Source organism: Nothoprocta perdicaria, unplaced genomic scaffold (assembly GCF_003342845.1).
Source record: "Nothoprocta perdicaria isolate Ctin4 unplaced genomic scaffold, notPer1 scaffold_1, whole genome shotgun sequence".
Classification (NCBI taxonomy): Eukaryota; Metazoa; Chordata; class Aves; order Tinamiformes; family Tinamidae; genus Nothoprocta; species Nothoprocta perdicaria.
This window is the reverse complement of record NW_020454093.1, coordinates 15,647,348-15,673,731: the sequence shown is the minus strand read 5'-3', so window position 1 is coordinate 15,673,731 and position 26,384 is coordinate 15,647,348. Positions and strand designations below refer to the sequence as shown.

Sequence of the window (26,384 nt, the reverse complement as noted above, 5' to 3'; positions counted from 1 at the left end):
CAAGCCCACACAAAGGTACCTTAGCATAATTAAAAAATAATAATAAAGCACTAAAGCACTAAACAGCAGTAGCAGCATAAGCAGGAAGGAAACGTCTCTCCACTACAGACAGGGCAACCGTTGGACCCTCCACAGGAGGGATCCTGCCATCTCGCTGTGCCCACGAGCGGGCAGGATTCCCGCTGCTCACGCTCCAGGTCCACGCATGGCCAGGCATTTGCTAAATCACAGCCAGATCCATCCACATTGCCACGGCTTTTCTATTTTAAGTGGATTAATGATTTGCAACCAGCACACTTTCCTGACCGTGCAGAAAAACCATGTCATAAAGGATAGACCGTTAACACATTGGTACTGAAGGATCGCACAGAGATATATCAGGCAGGATGACTAACCCTTCCAGCAGGTCCGCGTGAGAATGAAATACTAACTGATGATCTCTAAATACTATGACAATATTTAGTCACTATGTCACAAATCTTTCCAATACATTAAAAAAAGTAACACAGGAAACTAGCGCGCTCTTCCTATGAAATTCTGAACCCCTGTTTGCCATTTCAGCTAGACATTAGAGGTATTTTGCTGTAACGGCTCAAGATTGCAAATCAAGTCTAATGATAATTAACTCCATCACCTTTCCCTACCTACAGCAGAGCAAAMCATGGAACCCCCAAAGCTTCCCGTCTTTCCAGACCCCCCTCCATAATGAGGGATCCCTTTTTTGAGCCAGGAGATGGAGCTAAAGCAAAAAATGTTATCGTGAGGAAAGGATGAGATGGGATGGAGGGTAAGGGCAACACAGAGAACCCCTATTTCTGTTGTGACAGGAACTTGCAACCAGGCAATTACCAGAAGTCTACGGGAAACGTTAATCTGTGATAATGCTTTAGCACGTATGAGATGTGAAACAGCTCTGGAAAAGTCAGAACCCCCCCTCCCCAGGCCACGCAACACCAGCTACTGCTCCTACTCGATAGGAAGRTAGTTTGCAATTAAAAACTTCCCTCCAGGACACACGCGCAGCCCTGGAGGCGCCGGTGCTGCCTGCAGAGGGCTGGATCAGCCTTCCCCATCGGAAGGGCTGCCGCTCGGGATGTTAAAGCGCGGTATTTGCTGAGCTCCTCCTAGCCAGGGCAAGGTCTGGGCACCCTCCTGGTATCCAGCGCTCATGGCACCGGCACAGAGCGCGCGGTTGTGCGACACACACCRAGATGCTCCCCATCCATGCTCCATTCCAGAGTGGATTTCACTCACTAGCTCCCTTCAGAAGGTTCCCCCAGCTCCGTGCGGCCGAGCACAAGCATCGAATTTGCACCGACACAGGGTAAATACGAGATGAGAATTAAGCCCGCTTACGCCGTGCACACGCGCAACCCGCTAAGCGCCCAGAGACTTTYCTCCAGATTAGGAGATATTTAAAGCACAGCACGGCCGGGCCACCTGAACGCCACCAGGAGCCCTCGCAGCCGGCGTCGCGGCAGATTTCGCGAGTGACAATTCAGCCCCATTTTCCACATCCCCCCGCAAGCCCGTGAATCCCCCCTAGGCAGACCGCGGCGTGCCAGGCGCGGCTCCCCCGCGAGCCTTGCGGCGGCGGCGCTTCCCTTGCAGCCCCCGTCCCCGCGTCCCGCACGGCACCGTCCCGCTCCCCCCCAGCCCCGGGACCGAGCCCCGCGCCCGGAGCCCCCGGCGGAACTTGGCGCGCGCCGCCCCGCGCACCTCGGCTCCCGCCGGGCCGCGCTGCGCCTCCCGGGGCTCCCCGGGGCGCGGAGCCGCCGCCGCTGCCGCCGCTCTCGGCGCCGCCGCCGCCGCCTCCCGGGCGCGGGGCGCGTGTGCAGGCGGCCCCGCCCCGCCCGCCAGCCCCCGCCCGCACCTGCCGCGGCGCCGCCCCCAGGCGGGACCGTTAACGGCTCCCGTCACGCGCGAGGCTCCGCCGCCATTCCCGCCACGGGGGAAGCCGGGCACGGGCAGGGGCCATGGCGCGGCCGCGGCTCCGCCGCCRCCTCCGAGCGGTTCCTTGGCTCGCACCTACACCGCTACTCTCTCTCACTCGCACCTTTCTGCTGCTCAGAGCAGGGAAAAACACGAGCCCGCGTGGGTTTCAGGAGTTTCAGACTTGGAAGAGCTAAGAGCTCTTGCTTTGCCCTGAGGAGCAAAGCCCCTAGGCCCGGGCCTGGGCCCCAGCAGCCCATGGGGGTGGTTAGTGCCATGGGGCAGGCCACCCTAGTGCACATAGTGAAGGGGAAGCTGCAGTCACAAGAATGAGGTCCTGGTTGAGCTCTGTGCTGCTAACAGCYTCTCTTCCATCCACCAAGCCCAGCTCCTGGGAGCTCAAACACCAGGCCCTTGCTTTAAGCATCAGAGATCAGACCTTCTTGCGACAGTCAGCAGAGGAGGGAAGGATGCATCCCTACCCAAACCAACCGAGACGTTCACAGGAGACCATAAGCTGGCCCAAACTGTAAGAACCCGACTCCAAAAACCAGCGCTGCCTCCCTTAACTACTTAAGGTCATAACGTCGGAGAGCTGTGGAGCAGCCACCGCACCCTGCAACATTTCCTGTTGCCTCCCAAAGTGGGCTCCATGCAGAAGAGGCCACATAGATTATCCTGTCCAAACTCATGCAAACATGAAGAGCAGAAAGGTCCATTTATTCACAAAATACCTGCTAGCTACTTGTTTTAACCCTGCGTCCTAAGCCCTTCCTTGGGGAGTGGACACAAAGGCTGAATCCATTCAGCAAGAGGAAGGGCATAACCAGCATCTCCTCCATATCTGTGAAGTCCCCAATTTTATGCACTCGGGGGACCACAGGAGGTGCCACCACAGTGCTCCCATCCAAGTGGAGGTGAGCGAGGTGACAATTCCTGACTACACAGAGCCCCAGGCAGGGCCCAGGGGAACTCCCCTGGGGACAGGCAGGTTCCCGAGTCCCACACGAGACTCAACACCTCCTGCCAAGCCCAAACCCAGCTTCTGGATATCACTAATATCTAAGGCACTTCAAATTTGGCAAGAGATGCACAGAGTTTGCCTAGGTCTATTCAGGAGCCTACATCACCCTGAAATTTGGGGAGATTTGGCCCCAAGTCTCCTCAGAGACTTAGATGTTTTAGGCATACGCGTGCATTTACACATATCAAAGTAATCTGTTGTGATGTAAAGCCAAAACAGTCATATGAGTCATATGTTTTATTACAGATAAAAGCACCACTTTATACACACATAGAGCAAGTCTGTCCAAAGGGAAAAGGGTTTCATGCATATGCAAGCAACAAGAAAAACTACTTTGAGGAGCAGACCTTCCTCGACTGCACCGCAGGATAGGGCAGCTTGTATTTTAGGACTACAAAATCAAGGATGGAGAAACTGAGGGCTGATGAAACCATTTCCCCATGCAATCAAAAGAAGTCTGCAGAGAGATCAGTTTGGTGCTCAGCTAATGAAGCGGCAATTGAATGCCCTAGCACTCCATAGGGAAAGGGAGACATGGCATTTGGGGACTTCTATTATTTATTTATTTTTTTYCCCTCTTCTTTGTACATTCAAGTTCCTGATTCACATCCAAAAGATGACACAACTCATCACAAATATACCCTCATAGGAACGAAAATTGTCACTGGAATCAGCTCCAGGAATGTGTTAATATTACAAGCTAATACTTCAAGAAAGCAGCTAAGGACACTTGATAAGTGCTAAGCCTGTTCCCAAGTGCCTTGAATTGTGCAACATTCATTTCATACCTCACGCGTTACCTTTGGAAGCTGAAGCATTAAAAAGCTTTTTTTTTTTAAGCTTTTTTTTTTTTTTTTGGCATTTAAAATAACACAGATATTTATATTTTAACAGTGATGTGTCTTGGGCACCAGATGTCCCACACCCTTGAAATACGATGCACAGATACTGTCAATTACATAGTACATGTCAAGACTGTGGTGGATCTGATGAGTAGCAAAATATATAGATTTTAATTAAACTCCTTTGAGAACACAGCGAGCATCTACATCCAGGACCACATATACACAAAACACATAATGTTCTGGGTTTTTTTTTCCCCCCTAAAAGAAAAAAACAAGCTTGAGAACTCAGCCAGAAACCACAAAAATTACACAAAAGAGGGTTAAAATTGAAGTCCAGCAAGCAAAGGCAGAGCCAAGGACTGCAGAGGCCACATTGTGCTCCCAGCTATGCCAGCGTAAATACAAAAATCACTTCACCGCCCTCCGCGTGGATCCCCTCACAGTTTGCTCGTTTGAGTCACTGTGTTCAGGCCTTTTTGTTCCCCAAGTCTCCATAAACACCACCCTCGAAARCCTCAATTTCTGTACCATGTGCTATCATATTATGYGCCAAACGCTGCAGAGAAAACCTTRCCCTCACCATTYCATTTCTTCTCCACACAAGAACAACAAAAAGCCTATATATATATATATAGTAAATTTAATAGCTCCAACACACAGCTACTATAAACAGCCCTAGATACYGCAGCCCACAATCAGACCCCACCGAGCCACCCCAAGGTCATCTAAGAGTGACACCCTCCTTCTTTCAAGCCACCTACAAACCAGCCACAAGCTCATGGGGTGCTCACCACAACCCCAGCGACCAAGAAAATTCCAAACAGCTCCAGATCCCACTGCAAATGGCCAAGAMCTTAATCTTTAGTGGGTTTTTATGTGAAAATTGAAAGCCAACAGGCATTCACAAGAGCTGTGCTGAAATTGTTTACTATCACTTACTTAGTCCTCTGCTGTACAATTAGAGGCAAATGGGTTGGTTTTGACTAATCTAAGGGGGGCAGGATGGTCTGAAGTCCTGTGCTAGTATTTCCTTCAGTTGTGTTTTGCAGTTACATAGGAGAAAACATCTCAGCTTGTATTCCATTAAAAGAATGAAAGTGTTTCTTAGGCAAAATATGAATTGCAAAGCACAAGAAACTGCATTGCTAGCTGTTGGGAAATTTAACCTCTCAGTTTCAACATTTTCATTTATCTACACTTACTGCTTTTATAGCACTCAAAATACAGCGGGTTATTTGTATGGAAAAACAAAAACATATGGTCCTTGTCCTAAAGAGCTTATATTGTAACTGGCTACGTTAAGGCTAACTGATGTCCAAAATATGACAGTTCATAGCCTTCAAAAGAGAAGTTTTAAGGACGTCTCCCTGCTGGACGGTTTCTGTTTGTGTGTGCGGAGGTTTCTCTGGAGGGCAAGGCAAAGCTGCCCGGGTTCATAACCCTCTCCCAGGGCCTTTCTGCGATGTCGCTTCCAAATGCACTTTGTCAACCAGAGGTTGAGCTCGGCGGGCACAGAGCTGCCTGCAAAATGCTTAGAAAGGAACATTTGCTTGGTGAGCAGCCACATCTGAGCAGATTTTTTTTTGCATCTGCAGCTTATTTACAGACTGATCATTTAAAGAAAAAAAAAATCAATTCCACATGCAAAAATATTCCCACCTCTAGAGAACGTTTTATCAAACACCAAAACACAGTGCAACATATTTTTGCTTACTGCTCTGAGCTCATTTTTTATTAACTTTATTTATAACCTTGTAGAATTAATTTAGCAGTTACTATAAATCTGTAGGGGATACAGCCCTCTCATCCAGCCAGTTCTCAAACGCAGGTATGAGCTTTACAAGAGGATAATACTGTATCAATTAGCACATAGTAGATTTATGTGGCATTAAGTAACCTGCATTAAAAAAATACAAAGTGGCAGCTAAAAACAGAGAACAGAACACAGATAAGGAAATCTATTGCTACCATTGAAACAAAGAGATACTAATAACTTCCAAATCACATAGTCATAAAAAAGTTTGCCTGCCTCCTACGTTTAACACCAGCTAGGCTTATTAAAATGAAAAATACCACCGGGTTGYCTTTCATCTCCGCATCCTATTTACTGTCCCCTTTTCTCTTAAGTATCCTCTATATTATTTTCTATTCACTTAATACATTAACTACGTCCTAGTTTGAGACTCTACACTAGAACATGCATTTGCTCAAAACAATCTGTTATCACTGAAGTTTTACTTTTTATTTTTTTCCCTCTCCCCTTCTATGTAAAAACACTTATCTCAGTTTCTTTTTAGAAATGATAACTTGGAGGCCAGATTTAGAATAAACATTATCCTTCAAACGCACAAAAAAAAAAAAAAAAAAAAAAAAAAAAAAAAAAAAAAACCACCTTAAAATAAAGTACTCACCCCTATCTCTCTATTTAAATTCCATTCCTCTCCCTCCTTAGGGTGAAGCCAGTTTTCTCAGTTCTTAACCGTCCTTTGGGGCTGTGCAACTAAAGGCCAGCTTTTTTGTAGGGTCAAAGACTGTGTTCTGATTATTCCTTCCCCTGCCTGGTCCAAAGGTTAGCATTTCAGCACATATCCTAAGGTCATTTTTACTCCCAAGAAATATTTTGACAAGGAAACTATTTTTAACTGTTSGGTGCAAAATGTTGCACCAGGAGCTCGGCCGCCTAAGGGAAGGCGGCTACCAAAGGGCCTCGGTTCTGCTCGCACGCAAGCAGCGGTCTGAATCTCGCGGCGACGAGATTCTTCATGCCCAGTACACAATGTACATCTCATTATAAACGYGCAGGGTCACCAGATATTTAAAAAATGCACTTAAAAAATGGCAGCCGTGAGCTAGAGACGGCCTGGCGGGGCGYGAGGGCTCTGCGCCCGGCGCCGCTCGCCCGAGGCATCGACCCACACGCACCCACCAGGCAACGTCGGCCAGGCCCACGGTTTGACCACCCCACTGCTGTCTTGGGGGAACGCAYTGAAGCCATGGGACTTCGCTCTCAGCCACATCATTTTTCATTTGATGCGGGAATAATTTCATTTGATGCTTTCTGCCTGAAGAAGAGGAGGCCGAGGGGGGATCTGATCAGTGCATATAAATACTCAAGAGATGGAGTGAGGAGCATATGGCTGGCCTCTTTTCAGTGGTGGCCAGTGATAGGACTAGAGGAAAYGGCCACAAACTGAAACACCAAAAGTTCCACATGAATTTAAGGAAAAATTTCTCGACAGTGAGGGTGACAGAGCCCTGGAACAGGCTGCCCAGAGAGGTTGTGGAGTCTCCTTCTCTGGAGATCTTCAAAACCTGCTTGGACACCACCCTATGCCCCGTGCTCTAGGTGACACTGTGCGCTCAGGGAGTTTGGACTAGGTGATCTCTAGAGGCCCCTTCCAACCTTAACGATTCTGTGATTCTAGGGAACTGCTTCCACTAATGCAATAAAGGGTGCTCCAAACCTTACAATATTCAAAATAGAAGTCCAAATCCTGTTTGCTTTTTAAACATCATCAGGCATCATACATTTGATCTCTGTCAGCTACCCCGTGGAACATTGGAGAGTGCAATACCCTCATCATTCATTAATGTTTCCTGATTTTTCTTAAAACATACATGAGATTTAGGAGAAATTTTTTCCAGGAATCCTCTGACCCTTCTCTGCAGTCAGAAAGAGTTGTTCCATTCCATAGAGTGGATTTAATATACAGTAACACACTAAATCCCTTTCCAAATATATTCTTTCTAGAACCAGTATAAAAGCTATTGCCAGAAAGTGTTCATTTCTCCAAGTATGAAACTTAATTTAGATTTCTTGATCCAGATCATCCTAACACCCAGGCTCGGTTTTGCTCACTAAGGGAGCTCAGTTTTGCTCACTAAGGGAATCCACAAGCTCCAGCTATCACAAATTTAATCTGCAAGGCTTCTTGCTTGGGCTGGACAGGCCCAGGGTATCCTTGCTACAGCCTCCACCTCATGGGTCCATGGCATCTGGCACCAGCTGCAGGATCTTGGTCATTATCTCGGGCAGGGTCTTTCTCGTATTTCTAATCCGGCTTGCATTTACCCTAGAATATCCTTCAGTCATGTTGAATCTGAGATTTATGACTGGTTTATTGCTTCATCACTTTTTTTTTTTTTTTTTTGAGCTACAGAGTTTTATTTTCTCAGCTATTTTTTTCTTGCTGTGGACCAATCTACGCTAGCTCATCACATTTGAGACCACGCACTGCGCTCCCAATTCCCCTTCTGCACCGTCATAAACTAAGAGTTGCTTAATTAGTTAATTCAATTATTCTTTTATAGTGACACGTCAGTAGTAATACTTCTATATGTAAAAATCAGAAACCACTCCTATATTCCCTAATATTGGGGACTCACCCTCTCTGTGATTGCTTAAGATGTCTGAAAAATAAGGTAAAAGAATACCAAGAGAGACATCTGGCAATCTCCCAAATAGGGTCACCGCACAAGAACAGTGGCAGCAGCATAAAAAACCTCAAAATTTCCAAAGGTGCAGCTGAGACCCATGGGTTTGCCTGCACTGAGCCATCCCAGGGTGCYCAACATTGYTCCCCATGGAAGAGCAGGCCTAGGRGGCTGGGGGAGACATCCCAGCCCCRCCACACTGTCCCTACTATGTAAGCATGCAGTTACGGGAATAACCATTCTGTCACATTTAATCCCATTTTTCTTTGCTTATCTTGATTCTAATATTATGTTCTCTTCTGCTCAGTAGCTTTCCAAGGAGCCTGTTCAGGCTTGCACAAGAGCGCTCACCAAAACACAGTCATATCAAACAGGACACCATTTCACTGCCACGAACACGTTCTCCCTAGATGCTCTTATTTTTCCTCCCCCTAAAAGACACACATTGCACACACACAGCCTTGCTATCTTGACCTTCGCACTGCTCCAGCTTAAACACAAGCAGGTGATGGTACAAAGTTTTACAGCATAGCGTGTACTTCGCTTGTCAAGGAGCAATTGCTCCAGTCAAAARTTGGCAGCTCCACAGAGCTTGGCTTTGAACCTTCTTACCTCACAGAAAAACCCAAATACCCTATCTGGAAATCAGACTTCAGCTGCGTGTTGGCTGGAACATCATGACAAAAACAAAGTTTTTTTCCTTAAAGCTTGCACTAGGAACAGAGAAAGACAGTGTTTTGGCCTCAAGGCCTTGGAAAAAACAGAAATCAGTTTTTCCATTCTGTAACTACTGCAGCAATACCCTACAGGTAAATAAACCTTCTCACTTGTTTACACTGACATCTCTTAGAGACACTTGGGACGACTGGATGGGGCTAAGTTCATAACCAGGAAAGTATATTGTATTGCTAAAAATGCATGTCTGCAGTAGTAGATACTTTAAAATAATTTCAGCTCTCATGAAACTGCTCTTACTTTATAAACTTCCAGCAGATGAGCTCAAGTACCTGGAAAGAAATATTYCACAGCAATAGCAGCATATAATAAAGCGCTTTTGCCCCAGAAAGCTCTCAGTTCCGACCCAAAACAAGCTGCACTTACTATAGGTGATGCGACTTGGTCACAGTGAGGAAAAAAGGCTTGACCAGGGCCAAACATTTCTTAAATTCACATGTGATAGTCATTAGGCTGCAAGACCTTGACAGGAGTTTGATACAGTCATAAGGCTTATTTGTAATTTTATTCTAAACCATTTACGCAAAAAATAAAGTGTCCAGAGTCAAAAAGGTACTTGCAAATTCAGCATGCTCAGCAGTACCCCCCTGGCTTGCAACAGAGGCCGTGAGCCCAGGCTTGCTGCAGAGGAACCCAAGTGAGAAGCAAATAGCAAGTGTCACCATTATGCATGAGGCAGAAGTTTAAATASAATTTAAGCTATTTATACTGGGAACATGCTGGATTCTTCTCTGAGCTGCACCAGCACACGACTTGGTATATGACATCTTGCAGAGAAGTTCTTGACTTAGTTTTACCAAGAGTGCTCTGATATACAGCCAGTAGCTCTCAAGTGTCCTCCACGTCAGCTGAGGGTTGTGTAAGCAAGGGATAATATGCCTCTCCATAGTCCTTAATACTATTTTTGCTACTGTCCAAGTGAGGGGTGAGAATAGTCTCAAATCTGGAAAAAACACAGGTAGTAAAACATGGGAGCTGACACCTGCACTCTGGATTAGCATTCTTAGTTATTAGCGCTGGCTGAACAGTTTTAGCAGATCTGTATCTAATTTAATTACACATTAGCCAAAACACCTTTGATTACTATTGAGTCACCCAGAATTAGCAAATTTGCCTTCYCAACCCTCAGAAGGTCACTAGATATCAGCTATTCTAAGTCCATCTTCTACCACAAAATTATTTCTACTTTGTTTTTTGACCTCGTTTGTTATTTTCCAGACTCTTCTGAAGTCCACCTCGAGACAGATGTTTATTCCTGCACTAATTTGCCTGAAGTCTTTTTTACCAGATGATTCCCCTTAACCTCATTTCCCTAGACTATGATTTGATTCCTGCATCACTACAGAAAGCATGAGTCACAAAATAATTTCAATAATACAGTAAAATTCTGACTTTCTCATACACCATTTAAAGTACTGTCCATTTATAAGAAAAGTCTTGTAGCAAACAAACCCTTGTTGACTTTGAATTTCACACACCAGCCATTAACTTCTGAACCATTTGGCTTTCATGCACTTCTTTTTTAACTGTTACTATTTCTTTCTCTACAGCGTAGCTGGTGAATTATTGAAATCCAATTTATCTTAACCACAAAGTTCATCCCGATGAAATTGGATAGTTTACTAAATTTTCTGCTCTGCTGTATATACCACTTTCTGAATGCAGGCAATGACCTAAAAAACTCACTGARGAGACAACACTGTGTATTATTAGGTCAGATAGTGAATAGCAGGAGGAAACTTGGAACACAGAAATTTTAGGTTTCCATACAGGCAAACTGGAAGCAATTCCACTGGAGACCACAGCGTTCCGCTTTTCTCCTGATCTCAGATGCAAGTTTCCTAGCTTGAGTTCTATGTGCAGTAAGGCCAGGCCTTTCTGTTAGGACAGTGTTAAACCCACCTAAGGGGTCTGTCCAGGCAGCAGCAGGAATTAAAAAGCAGTTCTCACCTGTTTAACTTGCAAAGGCTGCAGAAGAGCTGTGTCCTTTGCTGCGACTCCCAAGCAGAGGGCAAATCCTGCGGGCTGTTCCTGCTGACTACTGGCTTGGAAGCCAACATAACTACTGCTCTTTTTTCTCCACAGACCCTTGTTTTCAAATAGAGCACTCTGGGGAATCAGTGTTTTACTTGAATTAATTGCTTTTCCTGTTTGGGCAAAAACAAACAAACAGGTTTATTCATTTAGAAAAATCTTGGCAACAGCCGATCGCCAGTTATGTTTTTGGAACAGATATTTCTCAGAGAATTTTAACCCTCGGATTCAGTAAATATGTGGGATTTGCAAGTTAATCCAATAAGGCCATTATGCTGATGCTCCGGAGGACTAGTTACCATCAAGAGGGGAAAGGAGCCAACTTTTAAAAGGATTTCCCTAATGCCATTTTCATGTTGGGAAATCAGTAACAATTTTCCCTTTTAATCACAGTCAGTTTGGCAGGGAGGGAACTCATACAACGATAGGAACAACAAAAAAAAAAATAGAAAATTGTGCCCATCTAAGCGGATTTCAAAGTGTACATCTGAGCTTTGAGAAGAACAAAACATGTCTTATCTGCATTTGACATTTTTACACTGCGGAGATGGAAAATAATAGATAATATCCTTTAAGATCAATTGCTAAGGACCACTGTAGCAATCTTTGATTTATACTCATTTTAGAAGCTGCTTATATATGTGCAATTAATTTGAAAATTGGGCTGTTACAAACATTAAGCTGTATAAATAATGAACTTGAGAACACCAAAATTTGTACAAAAATAAGACAGGAACACAAACCCCTTCCATACAGATCACTGAAGGGGCATTCAGATTTATCTCCTGCGCTTAATTTCTGGCTACCAACATAAGCTACAGAAGTGGTGACTCCTTCACTGTCAGAGCAGTGGATTATACTCCCTGGTGYGATAGTTCAAGTAGGCAGCACCAGCTGGAAGTTGTAGAAGCTGCCCAAGTGTAACCAAAGCCTCAGGTCCTCCTGAGCAGCTTCCTCTGTTTGCTTTCCAGCATTCATAGATATGCCCCAAATGCTAACACTATTTATGTGCAAGTAGATCCAGAAAAAAAAATGTTAAAAGTAGCTCCATGGCAAACATACACATCCAAAGAAGCCTGTAGAGGAAGGCTTTTCACTGCTGTTTGATGAAATCCTTGATAAGACCAGCTAGATTGCMCATTGACATAACCCCCAAATCGCTTAAAATATTTATATGACATTGCCCTCTAGAGGAAACCGAGAAAAATCTAAGTTTTAGTGCAGTTTTGTGCAGGTGAAAATAGGAAACTTAATACTTCAACAGAACAGCCATTTTCAGCACGAGCCTGTCGTACCAGCTTGCCTTGGCTCACCACTGCTCAGTTTTCTGAAGGAGTTTCACCACTTCTTGCTCACGTTCCTCATCCCTCTGGCTGTGAGATGGATTCAACGTTCAGGGCTCAAAATTTAGGGGTTACAAAACACCTGGGGTTTTCCCTCATTGCTATCATAATACAAACAGCAGAGCCTGAAGAATCTGCAGGCAATTAGTAACTCTTCAGTTATTATAGCATGGAGACTGACCAACATGTATGAGGATGAGAAGGACCTCACAGATTCTTCTCTTCCTCYATCAGATAGTTACTTTGTTAGCCTGAAACCCCTCCAGTGCTCAAGCAATGGGCCAAGAAAACAGTGAAAATTGTTGTTCTAAGTTCAACTTACTTGCTATTAATTTTGTCTCTGTGGAAAAAGTCCATTTTTCCACAATACCTACTTGGGGAAGACGGGGGTGGGGGGAATCACACAGACTTCAGCATCATTCAAACAAAAGAGCATCTTAGTCATCAGCAGAAACAATYTCTATTCAGATTCCAATGCTTCTTTTGTGTGTGTTTGTGCATGTGCACACATTTTGCAAAAGCTTTAATAGATTTTCCATTCACCCCTAGCTTTTCACAGATGGTCTTATTAAAAAGCCTTCAATCTGGCTGAGCTGCTAGAATTTTGGGTGCTCTAAAATGAAATTCATTGCTAATAATCTCATTTAGTCAGTCTTGTCCCATCTCAGCAGCTACAACCTGATTGTCCTGATCTACCCAGACCTCTTCCTTTCCATGACAGGAGATCCCCTTTAGAGGCCTGGACTGCCGTGCTGGGCATCATACGTTTCCTCCAGAGAGAGTAGTGAGAACAGTGCAGGATGTTAAAGCACCTGCAACTGAAACATAAGCCCTTCCTATCCCAGCCTACATCTCATAGAAAGGAGACCAGAAAATAAGCTTCAAGGAGCATGTGATAATGCTCCGAGCCTGGAGGGAAGTGTCACATCTGATAAGAGCAGCAAGGAGTTTTTCACAGGGGAGAAGCCTGGCCCCAAGGCCATTCACCACAGCAGCCTTCTCTAGTGYTATATTCTTACATAGCTGCTTCTCTGCTCACCAGGCCTCCAGTTCTTGTATTTATCCCCTCACTCGTGTTCCTAGATGGCAGGTTCAAGCTAACACACCACCTTGCACAGATACACGTCAAGCACAGCCTCTTCACGTGGAACCATCTCCTATCCAGCTTTCAGGCCTCTCCACTCCTCAAATCAGACCCAATTCTAGGGACAAAAACTAGGTGTTTTTTACACTGCCATAGTTAATGGTTTTAGCTCGAGAGAGTCACAGTTTAGCCCCAAGTGCATCTTCCATGATAATTACATGGAACAACTTTGAAACACTTGAAGTTACATAAGGTAGTGAGAAGACATGATTGCCCCCTCCTTGCACAGAGGCCCCAAAACAGCTCTGAGAAGGGGTACACTGCCTAGCCCAGTACGAGGAGGAAAAAAAAGGCTTCACTGAAGAGTGCAGAAGGCATTGACACACTTCTCCAGAACTCGGGCCACTTCAGTACCAGAGAAAAAGGAGAACCTATCGTGCATCTCTGAAGCATGGTGTGACTCTGGCCAGCTCCTCTAGCAGCAGCCCCGTGCTTCTCCTTCACAAGGATCATTCCTGAGCACACGAGCTGCTCTTTGCACAACTTTAGACTCAGACTATTAAGAGTAGTTGCTTCACATTTACAGATTAGAAGAGATGCTGAATGACTGAGCATTGCAAATTGGTGTGTAAGGGCACAGGCATTATAGGAAAAGCAAAAGGCAAAAAATACTCCTAGCTTAGGTTTTTGAGCATCTATCTTTTTTAATTATTGATGGCTAAAACGCTTTCTGTGCTAGCAAATGCACTTCTGGAGAGTTTGTGAAGGTAACACTGTTTCTACAACTCAGATCTTCTCCTGCTCTTTAGCTGGGTGTTGGAAGAAAGTGGCCCTATTTTAGGCATTACAAAAGTTGGCTGGTGAATAAGTTCTGTTGAGTCCTATCATTATTCTCAGATGACCTTACAACACAGGACACCTGCTGTGTACAGGACTTAAAACCCCACTCAAGAAGGAAAAGGGCTCAGCTTGGCAGCACTTGGGCTTTAGGGATAACTGACAAGGCTAATTCACCAACACAGGAGAGCGAACTCCCCTCCCGAACAGTGAACTTGTTCTTACATTTGCAGCACAAGTGGAGCACACATGTATGCTTACTTGGACATGTTTGCCAGACCCCTGGCAACAAGATACATCCTTCAGAACTCATGATGGAGCAGAAGGAAAACAGACAAAAAAGATTTTGCAAGACAATCTGCTCTTTGCCTCTGAAGTTTTTATACCTCCAAAGGCAACGTTACCAACCTCAGTCCAGTACTGCTGAAGCCTATGTAGTCCCTCAGATCCATAGAAGGAAAGATATATTTAGGTGACATCCCCTGGGATATCTGCAGCCAATGTTCCCCAGCCCCAGCTTTGCACATTTTCTACAGAGAAGCCAGCTCTGGTTTGTCYCAAAGTTCAGTGGGGAGAGTGCGCAGAAGGGGGACGAGCATATTGCTCCTCAAATTCTACAACAAATATATGAACATACATACAGGACTCAAGTCAATTTAAATTAATGGCAGTTTCTCCACTGTCTTTTATGGATTTTAGATAAAACAGAGCTGAGCCAGAAGACAAAGAAAATGCAAGGACAARGAGGAAGAGGTTTAGAAAGCTAGCGCCTGTCGAGGAGGCAGGTGGAGCAGTGGGATGCAGCAAATTTCCATCACTGCCAGGGAATGGGCTGAGCCACAGCACGTGCTGGACTCTGCTGGGAGGTGCAGAGGGAACCAGAGGGTGCATAAGGGACACTGAGTGAACCCATGCTCAGATTAACAAAGCAAAGATGACAAACAAGCTAAATGATCTCTGTTGAGTCTGGGGATTAGTGACCTTCTGCTTAAGCCTTTTGCTCTTGAGAGAGGATTTGGGACAAAGCTCATTTCTTCAATGCAATTTATTTCTCAACATGGGTGGCTAAGTCTCTCCACACCTTTCTTGAGGATTTGAAGGCAAGAAAAACATCTCAATTTCTTAGTCCTGTTACAGTCTGGGGTGGGGAGGGAGGAGGCATTTACCCACTATCACTGTGATATACAGCAGCTATGCTTAGAGAAGGCTCCCTGCTCCGGCACGCAAGGGTTAGGAGCACAGTGAGACTTGGACTGGGTCTGAGGTACCTTCTACATTCATTGGCTTCCTCTCCTTACTTATGGGCTGATCAATCACATATCCACASTCTCCCTGACTATGGAAGCTCAACTGGAAGATCTCTGTGATGCAGATTTCCCTTCCTCAGTACTGTCCTGCCAGGCCGTTGGGAGGACATAGCAGTCACAGCAGTACACATGACTCCTCCATGTCCATGACAAGAAGCTTTGTAGCATGAAGACTGTTAGTATAATTAATAAATAAATAAAGGTTGAATTCTAAGATCTTGGGKGTATTTTTTAGTCCACTTAAGGAAAAATCCACTCCCTATGATTGCATTTGGTGGTTCCACTCTGCAGATCACAGTGTTTGTTTTGCACTATGTAGCCAGCCCTGTTAATATTTTAACAAGGAGCTCCCACAGAAATGTTTGCCCCTTGGCCAAGGGCAAAGGGCCAGGATACATTTCCATTTGTTTTCCTATTAAAACAAAAATATTTTCTTATGAACATAACCAAGAAAGGACCTAGTAACACCAGGCAAAGCAGCTGCTTGTACTGAGCAGCACTTTTTGTTGGCAGTATTTTTGCTTTGGGAAGGAGGTGCAGAAACAAAGTAAAACAGAGCAATTAATCTGAGCAGGCTGATGCGCTCCCAAGGAGGAGGGAGAAAGAGAAAACTGTGTGATGACCAGGGATAGTTTTCTCAGGGGAGATTTTTCCCAAATAGGGATGTAAAAAGACAATTGTCTGTCAAAGCAGAAGGTAAATCCACCATAGGTTCATGAGAAACCCAAGTCCATCAGATCACAGAAATTTGAAAACTTCCCCTTCCCTCCCTCTGCACTATGGACAGATGCTTCCACACAGAAGAGTGAAGGACGAAGGCAGTCCTAACATCTAACCCAAATAAAGAACAGATTTATTGCTAAAGCCCCACTTGATGAGCAGAAGGTGCATGGTCTAGATCAGCAGATGGGGAATGGTCTGTCACACCCTGGCACAGGAATCCCAGGTCTGCACATTAATCGAGTTAACCAGAGTTAAGAGGGCAGCATTTCCAAGTTCATCATGCTCATCATGCCAAGCTGTGCCACTCCCAACTCATCAATCAGGGCATTTGCAAGCATTTTGAATGCATCGCTGAGTAACACAGCATTAAAAAGCCTTGCAGATGCTCCAGAGACAACCACATCCCCAAACAGCAGGAAAAAAGTGTCCATGGCAAGGACATCCCACCTACTGCAATGACAACATTTCACCACGGTGTGGCAGGAAGCTGTASCCCACATAAAATGCAACACTGGAGCACTGCACTTCACTGTCAAAGGGCAACCACCAGTTTCTTTGAAGTTCTTCCCAACAAGAATATCATTATGTGGCAGGGATGGGGGAAAAGCAGGTTATGTTTAAAAAAGATCAGTTCAGTGAAAGATTTTCAAGATTCGTCTTACCCAGAATAAATGTTTAAAAGGTTGACTCTTTAGAAACATCAGTGTTTTTAATCCACAGCATCAGGTTCCTGTCCTCAGCACTTGAGCAACTCTATTCACAAGAAGCAGGAGGTCCAAGCCGTTTATTCCAGTCCATGCTGCAGATATCCCGCTCTACACTCCCCTTGCACATAGAAATCCCAGCACAGAGGCCTGGAAGAACAACCACCTCTGGAAGACCCCAGAGAGCAGAATCGGGCTCCCAACACAGCTAGGGACTGCACAGCAAATCCTCAGCACAAACACAAACTCTTCAATACAGACCCAGAAGGGTTCAAACAAGCCACACAGTGTTCTGTGTGTTTTGAGTTCAGGTGTCACGCTCTGCCATGCTCTCCTTTGGAGCTAGGCCTGTGTTTAGGATGTCTGTATGTCATGAGAGGAACCTAACCTGTAGCTCTTTCAAAACAGTACTGACCTGTTAAGGCAGACCATGATTTCAGTAAGTTTCATCTGGAAACACTAACTTCAGGCGAGGTCAAAGCCTCATCGTTAGTGGTTTTATATAAAACTCACCCCCCATTGCAAGTCTGGTTTCCTGAAGATCACTCTCAACCTCTTAGGATATGAGCTGATTTTCCTGTCATTCTGCCTGGCACATCTTGTGCTGGGGAGGAGATCCAGCTCTTCGGGACACTGGCTGAGGAGGAGAGACAAAAGGGCCCTGCAAAGCCACAGCTGGCAGAACAGCTCTCTGTCCACTTTGTGGAAGCCACTCCAGGTTGTGGGCTAAAGAACCAGCCAGTTCTTTGACTGTATTTCCACCCGTTATGATGTCTGGACATTTTTGGAGAGAAAAATATGATATTTTGAAGCAATAGTTGGGTTTCTTCAATGACAATATTATAACAACATCTCATGTTTATACCACACTGTCATCACTCAGAATGTATATTGCTTAGCTTTCTCCAAAACAGCTTGGATTTGAAAGTCTATTCAGCACTGATATTAAAGATTAGATGTATATGGTAGCTGTATCCAAGCATTGCAGCTACACTTGATGCAACTGATAAGCAAGTATTTCAAATTGGAGGAAATTCTTGACAAAATAATTCCTTAGCAATCCTCCCAGGACGTCCTCATAGGAATCCCACTCAGTCATGCTCAAGAAATGAAGGATTCACCTGTCATCTGCAAGAATCCTAACAGTCTCCCTCCAGAAAGGAGTAATTGCCCTCAAATGAAAGAAGTAGTTCCAAAATACATCTGAAGTTGTTGTTGTCAGTGTATTTGAAGAGCAGTTTTATAGACAGAACATAAATAAATATGCAGAGTTTTGACTAACCTTTATTCTGTACTCCGATACAGCTCATTTTACTGCAATTGTATTTGATAGACATGCACAATTAGCTACCTCTGAAGAGAGCAATAATCTTCCTTTAGTCACTAACATCACCAAAAATGCCACCACCTACATCATTACGCTAATGTAATAATACGCCGTTAAGCAAAGAGCTTTGATGATTATATTAATGCATAATCTTTCTGCAAGTGAAAAGAAAGAAAAAAAAGAAACAAGAGCATCAATAATTAATCTGTTTCTGCTATACACACTGCAATCAGGTGGCATTTAAATAATTTTTTTTTTTAAAAGGAAAACTCAGATTCAGCTTCCCTAAAAGGGAACGACAGCCAGTGACACCAGCAGCCTGCCCTCCCCAGAAGCCACGGGCTGCTCTTCAGCACCGTCACCGACCCCGTTACCTCTTTGAGAGCTGAGGATATTTAGGCACTGTATCTGCCAAACTCAGGTGCTAAGAGGACAACTCGCAGGGAACATTTGTGTCTTCCCTGCTCGGAGGCAGCAGAAGAGATGCTGAGGTGCAAATCCAAWCACTGATTGTGAAAAGCAGGGGGAGAAAGAGAGGACAGCAGGATAATTTGATTTTTAAAGTTGATTGACCTTTGATTGGCTTTGGGGCTTTTTAAGCTGATATGTCCAGGTGAGTCCAATCTGTTACTGGGGCAGCCATCTGCCCTCATCCTCCAGAGACTGCCTGTGTCCATAGAAAGCCAGGGATGGGATTGCATCCCCATTCCTCAGCCACTCAGCTGTCCAGGAGGGCTTGCAGGGCGGCATGGAGCTTCACCAGGCCATGAGGTGACCACAAGTTCATATTTCTGTTGACCCTGACACAAAGGTGGTAACTTACAGGAGAGAGGAGAAATCATGAGACCCTCTGTTTAGTGCCCRGTGTCCTGAAGCACATGCCATATTCTCCACTGTAAGGAAACTAGACCAAGAGATACCCTAAAAATGCCAGTGTAGGCTACAAAGCACTTACTGGGCAAGATGGGGCTGCCCTGATGCACCTGGCGGTGAGGAATGAGCATGAAAGCAGGGCTTTTGCTCGCCTGCTCCAATCTGGTGCTAACAGGAGCTACAGGCAGGATTTTAACTCCATCAGGCAGAAATCCCAGCACTAAAACCCCTGCATATCCACCTAGAACTGTTTCTTGCACAAGCAAAGAATAATTCTTCTTTGCACGGCCAAAGAATAATTGTGCAGTCCAGCCCATGGAAACACTGCACAGTGCTGGTTGTCCCTGCATTCAGTGCTGGGTTTATCTGCCTTCAACGCTGTCCGGCTCCAACACCTCACAGAACCACAGAGAAAAGGCTCCACTATTGTAGCAGCAAGACAGAAATACTTTAGGAAAGTTCATCCTGCAAACTGACACTATCTTTCATCTGATTATAGACATATGACAGAATTATCTCTGTTTTGATAAAGCCAACAGAGAAACCAGAAGGATGTACAAAGCCTCCTGGACCCAAACAGACATGCAGGATGGGGCATGAGTTGGAGCTACCAGCCAGATCGCYGAGAAATAAAAGCAAGTTCTCTAAACTGAGAAGTCCTTCAAGATCCCAAACAGTCATCTATCAACATCACCCTTGTCAAATAGTAGTTGACACTAAGCTAGGTGAGGAAGCTTTGCAGGCTGAAAATACATCAGTTTCTGACTAAGAGATGTCCAATTTAGGCCCAAATTTAGGACACAGAACATTCTAAATTGAGATGTTAAGAACAACAATATTTGCCCCAATATTGGCCCAAGTTGTACGAATTGTGCTTTTGTGACGGCAAAAAAAWAAWWAAAAATAAAATAAAAATAAAATAAAAAAATAAACCACTAAAGAAAAGGGAGCACTTGGTTCTCATTACCAATAGTCACAGCTTGGTGGTTTAATAGCTTTTGGAAAGGAAAAAAAAAAAATAAAGCCTTCAGGGACAGGATAGTTAGAACAGATACCCAAATGTTTTATACTCCATCCACTATTATCTTTCTTTTTGCATTAACAACATAACATTGTTGCTGGCCTGTGCAACAAATTCCATTGGATTTTAGGGACACAGACTTCTCCCAAACCAAAATCTAAAAAACGATTTTTTTTTTTCTGAGAAGAAAAATTTTCAGATTTCAGGGAGTTTATAGTCATAACACTTCTACTCATAAAGAGTAGAAATTACAAGACCTGTTAGCATATCTGCAGTGCAAATGCTGAGTTCAAACAGGATGTTCAAGGGAGGTCAACCCAGCAGTTGTTTTTTTAAAAAAATTATTTTTTTTAAACCAATGACCTTTCCCAGCATCCACAGATTTAAAAGTCACACCTTTTATTTAYTGCTTGCATTATTGATTGCCACTTCATTGTTTAATCAAGACCGTTTTGCAAGCTAACGTGCAAACATGGAGCAGGGCTCTAACGTCACACAGAAGAACCATCAGCCAGAATGGAGCACTGAGACAAAGACACAGAAAAACAGAGTCACAAGGTCCATTTTTGGGGAGAGGGATGCACCAGGAGACCTTTATGGCACCAGAAAGCCAGGCAGCAGAATTGGAAGTAGCAGCTGCCCCAATCCTCTGTCCCACATAGTCTTTGGGGAGGAATATTTGCTGTCTGCTGGCAGAGAGGACCACATGCTCTGCCAGGCTACAATCATCTCATGTTACCCCTCGGATCAAGGCTGTTGGGCTCTGCAAGTCTGACAACCTGGGCAGCAAACCACCAATTAGTTTCCTTATCAGCACTATATTCTTATGAATTTCTTCAGTAAAGCTTCAGTTCACTTCCCTTAYCCCCTCCAATATTTAGTAGGGCAAAACACAGCTTACTGCAGCTAAAAATCTGTTATTTGTCCCTGTTGGGGATTTCACTTGCTGGGCTATTTCTCTGTTGGAAGAAAATACTGCTTCCAAGACCCACGAAGTCTGCTGGTTATTCAGGCTGCAGATGAAGCCACTGGGAGTCCTCTTTCACAAAGGCCCATTCAACCAGGGTTTTGTTTCCAAAACTGTCCATCCCTAAATTGTACCCTTCAGCGAGAGGGTGGGGATTATGTCCTCAAGAACATTGCAACCTCAAGTATGAGCATTTGCATCCTCATCTTTATCACATAAAGGTTTTTGCCTTTGCAAAATGAATTGTGAGCCCATTTCCCGGCCCCCAATAGCAAAGCTGTGGCAGCAACCAGTTTTATAGAATGCAAGAAATGGGAGGGGTGGATGGGGGAGAAAGGAGAAAAATTTACATCATTAGAGGTACATTCATTTCTGATTTGAACTCTAAAAGGCTTCAGGTTTTCTAGAGCAGGAGACAGCAAAACAAGAACAAAATGAAATAAAAATCAAAGCAAATTTGTTAACATGAAGCTGTTTCTACCTGGAAAACACAAAAATGKCTTGCTTTGAAAAAGCCTCAGACACCATTTAGCTGTCAAGAAAACTTCCCTCAGCTGAAATGATTCGATGAAAATAAGATAAACCTCCAAGAAAATCTTGCCATGCTGCTAAGCCTRCATTCATTTTACTAGAAGAAAAGTCATCTAGCACCAGAAAATCCTGCTTTAGTGACCACCCTCTGTTGCTTCTGATGTGGTATTTTTTTGATAGCGACAAGAACCCCAACAGTTTTCCCCCCCACAATAGGCAGGCAGCAAACCTAGCCCTATTAACTGATTTTCTTTTATATTTTCTACACATCCACAAGCAAGAACCCCCAGATCTCTGGGGGGGCTGGCCAAGTAGAGCTCAAAAACTTTGCTCCCACAAATCAGGATCAACCACAACCTTTCCCGTGGGWTCCTGCAGGCAACTGATCAGCCACTGTGGCTTTGTACTTACGTTGCCCCGCTGACGTCCACGCCAACCATCAACTGTCCGTTCAGAGAAAGGACCTCATCTTTCAGTCGCACTCTCCCGCACTTCCCCGCTGGGCTRTTTTTCTTCAAGTCCGTCACCCAGATACATCCAACATCAAGCATCGGACCTTTATGGCCCTTCCTCTTCTTTCCTCCCCGCCGTTTCTCTCCATAGTCTCCCAAAGAAGGGATGTTTCCAAAACTCAAACCAAGAATCTCAGTTTTTCTCATCTCCTGGGCTAGGTAAGCCGTGCAGATCTCCATGTCCAGAGCACTGGAACCACCTTGCTGCAGTTTACTCTCATCCACAGAGAAATTCAGCTGGATGTACTCTGTGAGCTTCTGGATGGCTGAACGACACAGGCTCTGCTCGGGACCCTCCACCTGCTCCCGCAGGCTGTTCTGCAGCCACTGGCACAAGAGCGGGAGGAAGAGCCCCGCGTTCTCCTGGGTGATGGGCATGGTGGCCACCTGCACCTCCTGTCATGGGAAGAGCCACTTCCAGCATCTGCTCCACAAGTCTTCGCTAACCGACCTGCCAGGCTCTGGGCGGCCCTCTGCTTCCCCCAGGACCATGCTGGAGGCCGGTTCAGAATTGAAAACAAGGCCCAGACCCATCTAGTCTTACAGCGYTGGGCTCCACTAGCCGTGCTGCTTGGAAAAGCATTGCTGAGGTGGGATGCTGTCCTACACTGGAAGTGACACTGCAGGAAGGTCAGCAAAAGGATGCAGAGGTGAGCTTCTCCAGGGGCTTTTACCGCTGTCCAGTTGCACATGCCATCGAGATCCTGCTCTCCACCAGGAGCAACATCTTCTTGCTACCACCGTCAGTGGGACTAGCTTGCCCTGAAAGGAGAAGACATCACAGTTASCAATGGCACCAATATCACCATCAACCAGGGAGGGAGGCGCTCAGCACCTGGACTCCCACAGCCGAAGTCTGTTTCCTTCTGCTGTCTACCACTTGAGGGCACCAATTGCCCTTCTCAGCAAAGGAATAAAAGGTCACCATTAGCTCCAGACCCACCTAGTGAAGGCAAGGCTTACCAGTCTGAGCCGGGCGCCTACGCAGAGCGCTCCCTGCCACCAGCTGGACACGACCTGCTCGGGGAGAGGCTGAAGGGGCACATCTTACCACAGCCCCATCACTGGCACCTGAAGCTGGCGGACACGGCTGCTGCTGGAGGTGGTTCTGCCCTCCTCCATGATGGTGTGTTGGGGCTTGGTTCTTTCTAACCTGCATCAGTCGCCTGACCTGGTTCCCATCAGGTAGCATGAGAGATGGCTCGAGGGAGAGGGTAGCAGCAAACATGAAGGGATAAAATAAGCACTAAGGGGGTCTCTTATTGGCAGTGGTGGATTGCAGCAGCTTAAACCTACCCTGCAAGTAAAGCCCTGAGAACACAGGCTGCAAGCTGGTTCCCAAAACAGCCCCTTCAGCACACCTCCCTTCCCACAGCTGCTGCCCTTCCTCCTGCTGTCACCACTCACATGTGACTTGGTGGCCAGCCCCTTTCCCCAGTCCTCTGCCTTCAGAGACAAACCTGGAAATGTTTTTTTTTCCCCTGTGCTGATGGACTAAGGGGCCTAGAATGACCTCAAAGGCAGAGGCACAGGAGCTCAGGCTTAGAGATGTTGCCCCAGGAGGGCTCTGCCATCTTCAGCAAGAGAATGATGTTCCACCAATGGCTGAACCAACAGAAAAACTTAGGTTTAGGCTCAGAGTAGTGTATAGAGATAACAGGARGAAAGCACAATTACAGAAGCAGTCTGGACACAGCTCTAGAGGCAGCACAGGAGGACTGGGAAATTGCATCCAATCTTCCAAATATCTTAGACATTTAATGCAAGATTGGCAAGTATATTACTTTTAACACAGGCCCTAGGTCTTAATTGAGATCTCAGGTTTAATAAGTCAAATTTTGCATTTTTTCTTTTTTTTATTAAAAAAATCTGACAGCTGTTGGAATAAGACCTAATACTGGAATACTAATACTAACTTATTCAGAAAAGACTGGCAGAGAAACCAAGGATTGATGAGCATGTTTACTTTGAGGTCCAGAACACAGAGGCAGACCCTTAAAATCTTTAGTTAATAACCAAAGAGAGAAAAGAAGGGAGGAAAAAAAAAAAGAAAAAAAAGAGAGACAGAAAAGGGAGAAAGAAGGAAAACGGTGGGTAGGGCACAACCAAGGGCAAAAACCAAGAYGATTAAATGGATCTGGCTGCTTGATAACAACTGACTCGATGGTAATGAGAGAGCATGAGCACCAGATACCTGCAGGAAAGGAAGGCAATTCAAGACAGACGGTCCTTGAGCCCTAGGAACAACATTCTCATTTAACTGATGGGTCAATCACTAGTGACAAAGTGCTTCCAGACCCGACTGTACCCAAAAAAGAAGGACTTGCTGCGGGAAGAAGATGGAAGGAAAGTCACTTAGAAGTGACTGCTAATGATGGAATCTTTGCTTTGCCATAAGCAAAGGTTTGGGAACAGCAAAAGAGAAACGCCTGACCTCAGTATGTACAGCAAACTGCCAGGTAGGATTTTGTGAAGTAAAGTTGAAAGGAAAAAGAAATCAAGGAAAAGTGAATTTTCACAAAGAAACAACATGTTTTTCTCAAAAGAAACAAGCACAAAAAACATCTCAATGCAGAAGAAGGATCAGAAGACTTGGCAACATCATGAGCTTTCCATTTATCTCAGAGATGAGAAGAAAGTACACCAAAAGGTTACCGAGCATGAGTTAAAGAACAGAGAGAATACACAGGCAAGAATATTAGAAATATAAGAACACAAAAATGAAGTGAAACTTGAGGAAATTAAAAAAAAATCCTTATTACCGTTTATATGGATATTTATACAAATGTCAACAGTCAGGAACAGTACTGCTCAAAAAGATGGAAAGTTATTGAAAAGTGACAGCAAAAGAGGCAAARTCTGCTTGATTTTTTTCTTAGGCTTTATTAAAATTGCCTACTCTGCACAGGGGACTAGCAYAGGTAATACTGTGACCCATTACCACTACAAAGGGGCACTTTGCCTGATCTACCGTGAACTCAATGCTCTATCAAATTYCGATGTTTCTGGATCAGCATGTGTGACAAGCCACCTTTTAAAGTACCTACAGAGCGGGCCAGGCCATCCCGGGGCACCTCACACTGTTGGAGGGGATGCAGGCGAGTGAGGAGCCAGGGAAAGGCAAACGCCTCACATGTCTTTAAGGGTAAAAAGCAAAAGGGATGCTATAGCACTCAATCTAACTTCAATTCTCGGGTGGAGGTGTGTGTATGTGTGTGTGTGTGAGGGGGGAACCAAAAGCTAAAATAATCAAAGAAACAGTTTGCAGATACTTAGAAGATGACAAAAAAAAAAAAAAAAAGAAAACCATAAGTAGCAGCAGACATTGAATTTTTTTTCCCTGTCGCTTCTAACTCAATTAATTTCTTTTCATAATAGAGAAGCTGTTGGATGTCATTTATCTGGGCTTTACTACAGCTTTTGACACCATCTAATACAACTTTCGCATAAACAAACTAGGGAGAAATGATTAAATGACACTACTCTAAAGCCATACCCAGGGAGTAGTTATTAGTGGTATGCTGTGAAGCCAGAAGGACAGTCTGAGCAGGGCTCTGCTGGAGCTACATAGTCTAGCTCTGTGCAACACATTCATTAGTGACCTGGACCACRGAACAGAGCACACGTACTAGGTTTGCAAATGATATAAAGCTGGGAGTTACCACAGACACACTGGAAGAGAGGATTAGGATCCAAAATGATCTCGGCAAAATGAAAAAAAAAAAAAAAGTTGTCTAAAAATTAGGATAAAGTTCAGCAAGGACAAGTGCAAAGTATTTGCAAAGGAAAATGTGCACACAATCCTCTGATTGGCTAGGTAGCAAGTCTTTGGGGAAAAAGAGGTAGGATTTATAGTGAATCATGTGTCAACTGAGTCTGGCTATTGTAGGAAAAAAAGAGGGTTATTGTCCTGGGATGTGTAAAGAGAAATGAAGCCTGTTAGGTGTGTGAAGTACTCCTGCTGTCTCACTCAGATTGGGAATGGCTCAGCTGGAAAAYTGCTCAGCTTGAGCACAGCACCAAGATGATTACCAGGCTACACAATGCAACTTATTGGGAAATACTCAGGAAATCTGGCCCAGTTAGTCTAAAAAGGAAAAGAAAGCATTGCCAGTGAGGTGTGAGAACACGTGCTAAARATCCTCAACTAC

The 26,384-nt window shown here is 44.8% G+C and overlaps 1 protein-coding gene across 1 annotated transcript in view; it reads right to left on the bottom strand.

Annotated features, from left to right (window-relative positions):
* PDZD2 (PDZ domain containing 2) overlaps positions 1-26,384 on the bottom strand; it is a 156,747-nt gene that overhangs the window by 107,838 nt on the left and 22,525 nt on the right. Inside the window, exon 2 of the mRNA XM_026038145.1 lies at positions 22,133-22,995. Coding sequence (XP_025893930.1) covers positions 22,133-22,611 — 479 coding nt within the window. The 5' untranslated portion in view covers positions 22,612-22,995. The remainder of the gene's footprint in view (positions 1-22,132; positions 22,996-26,384) is intronic.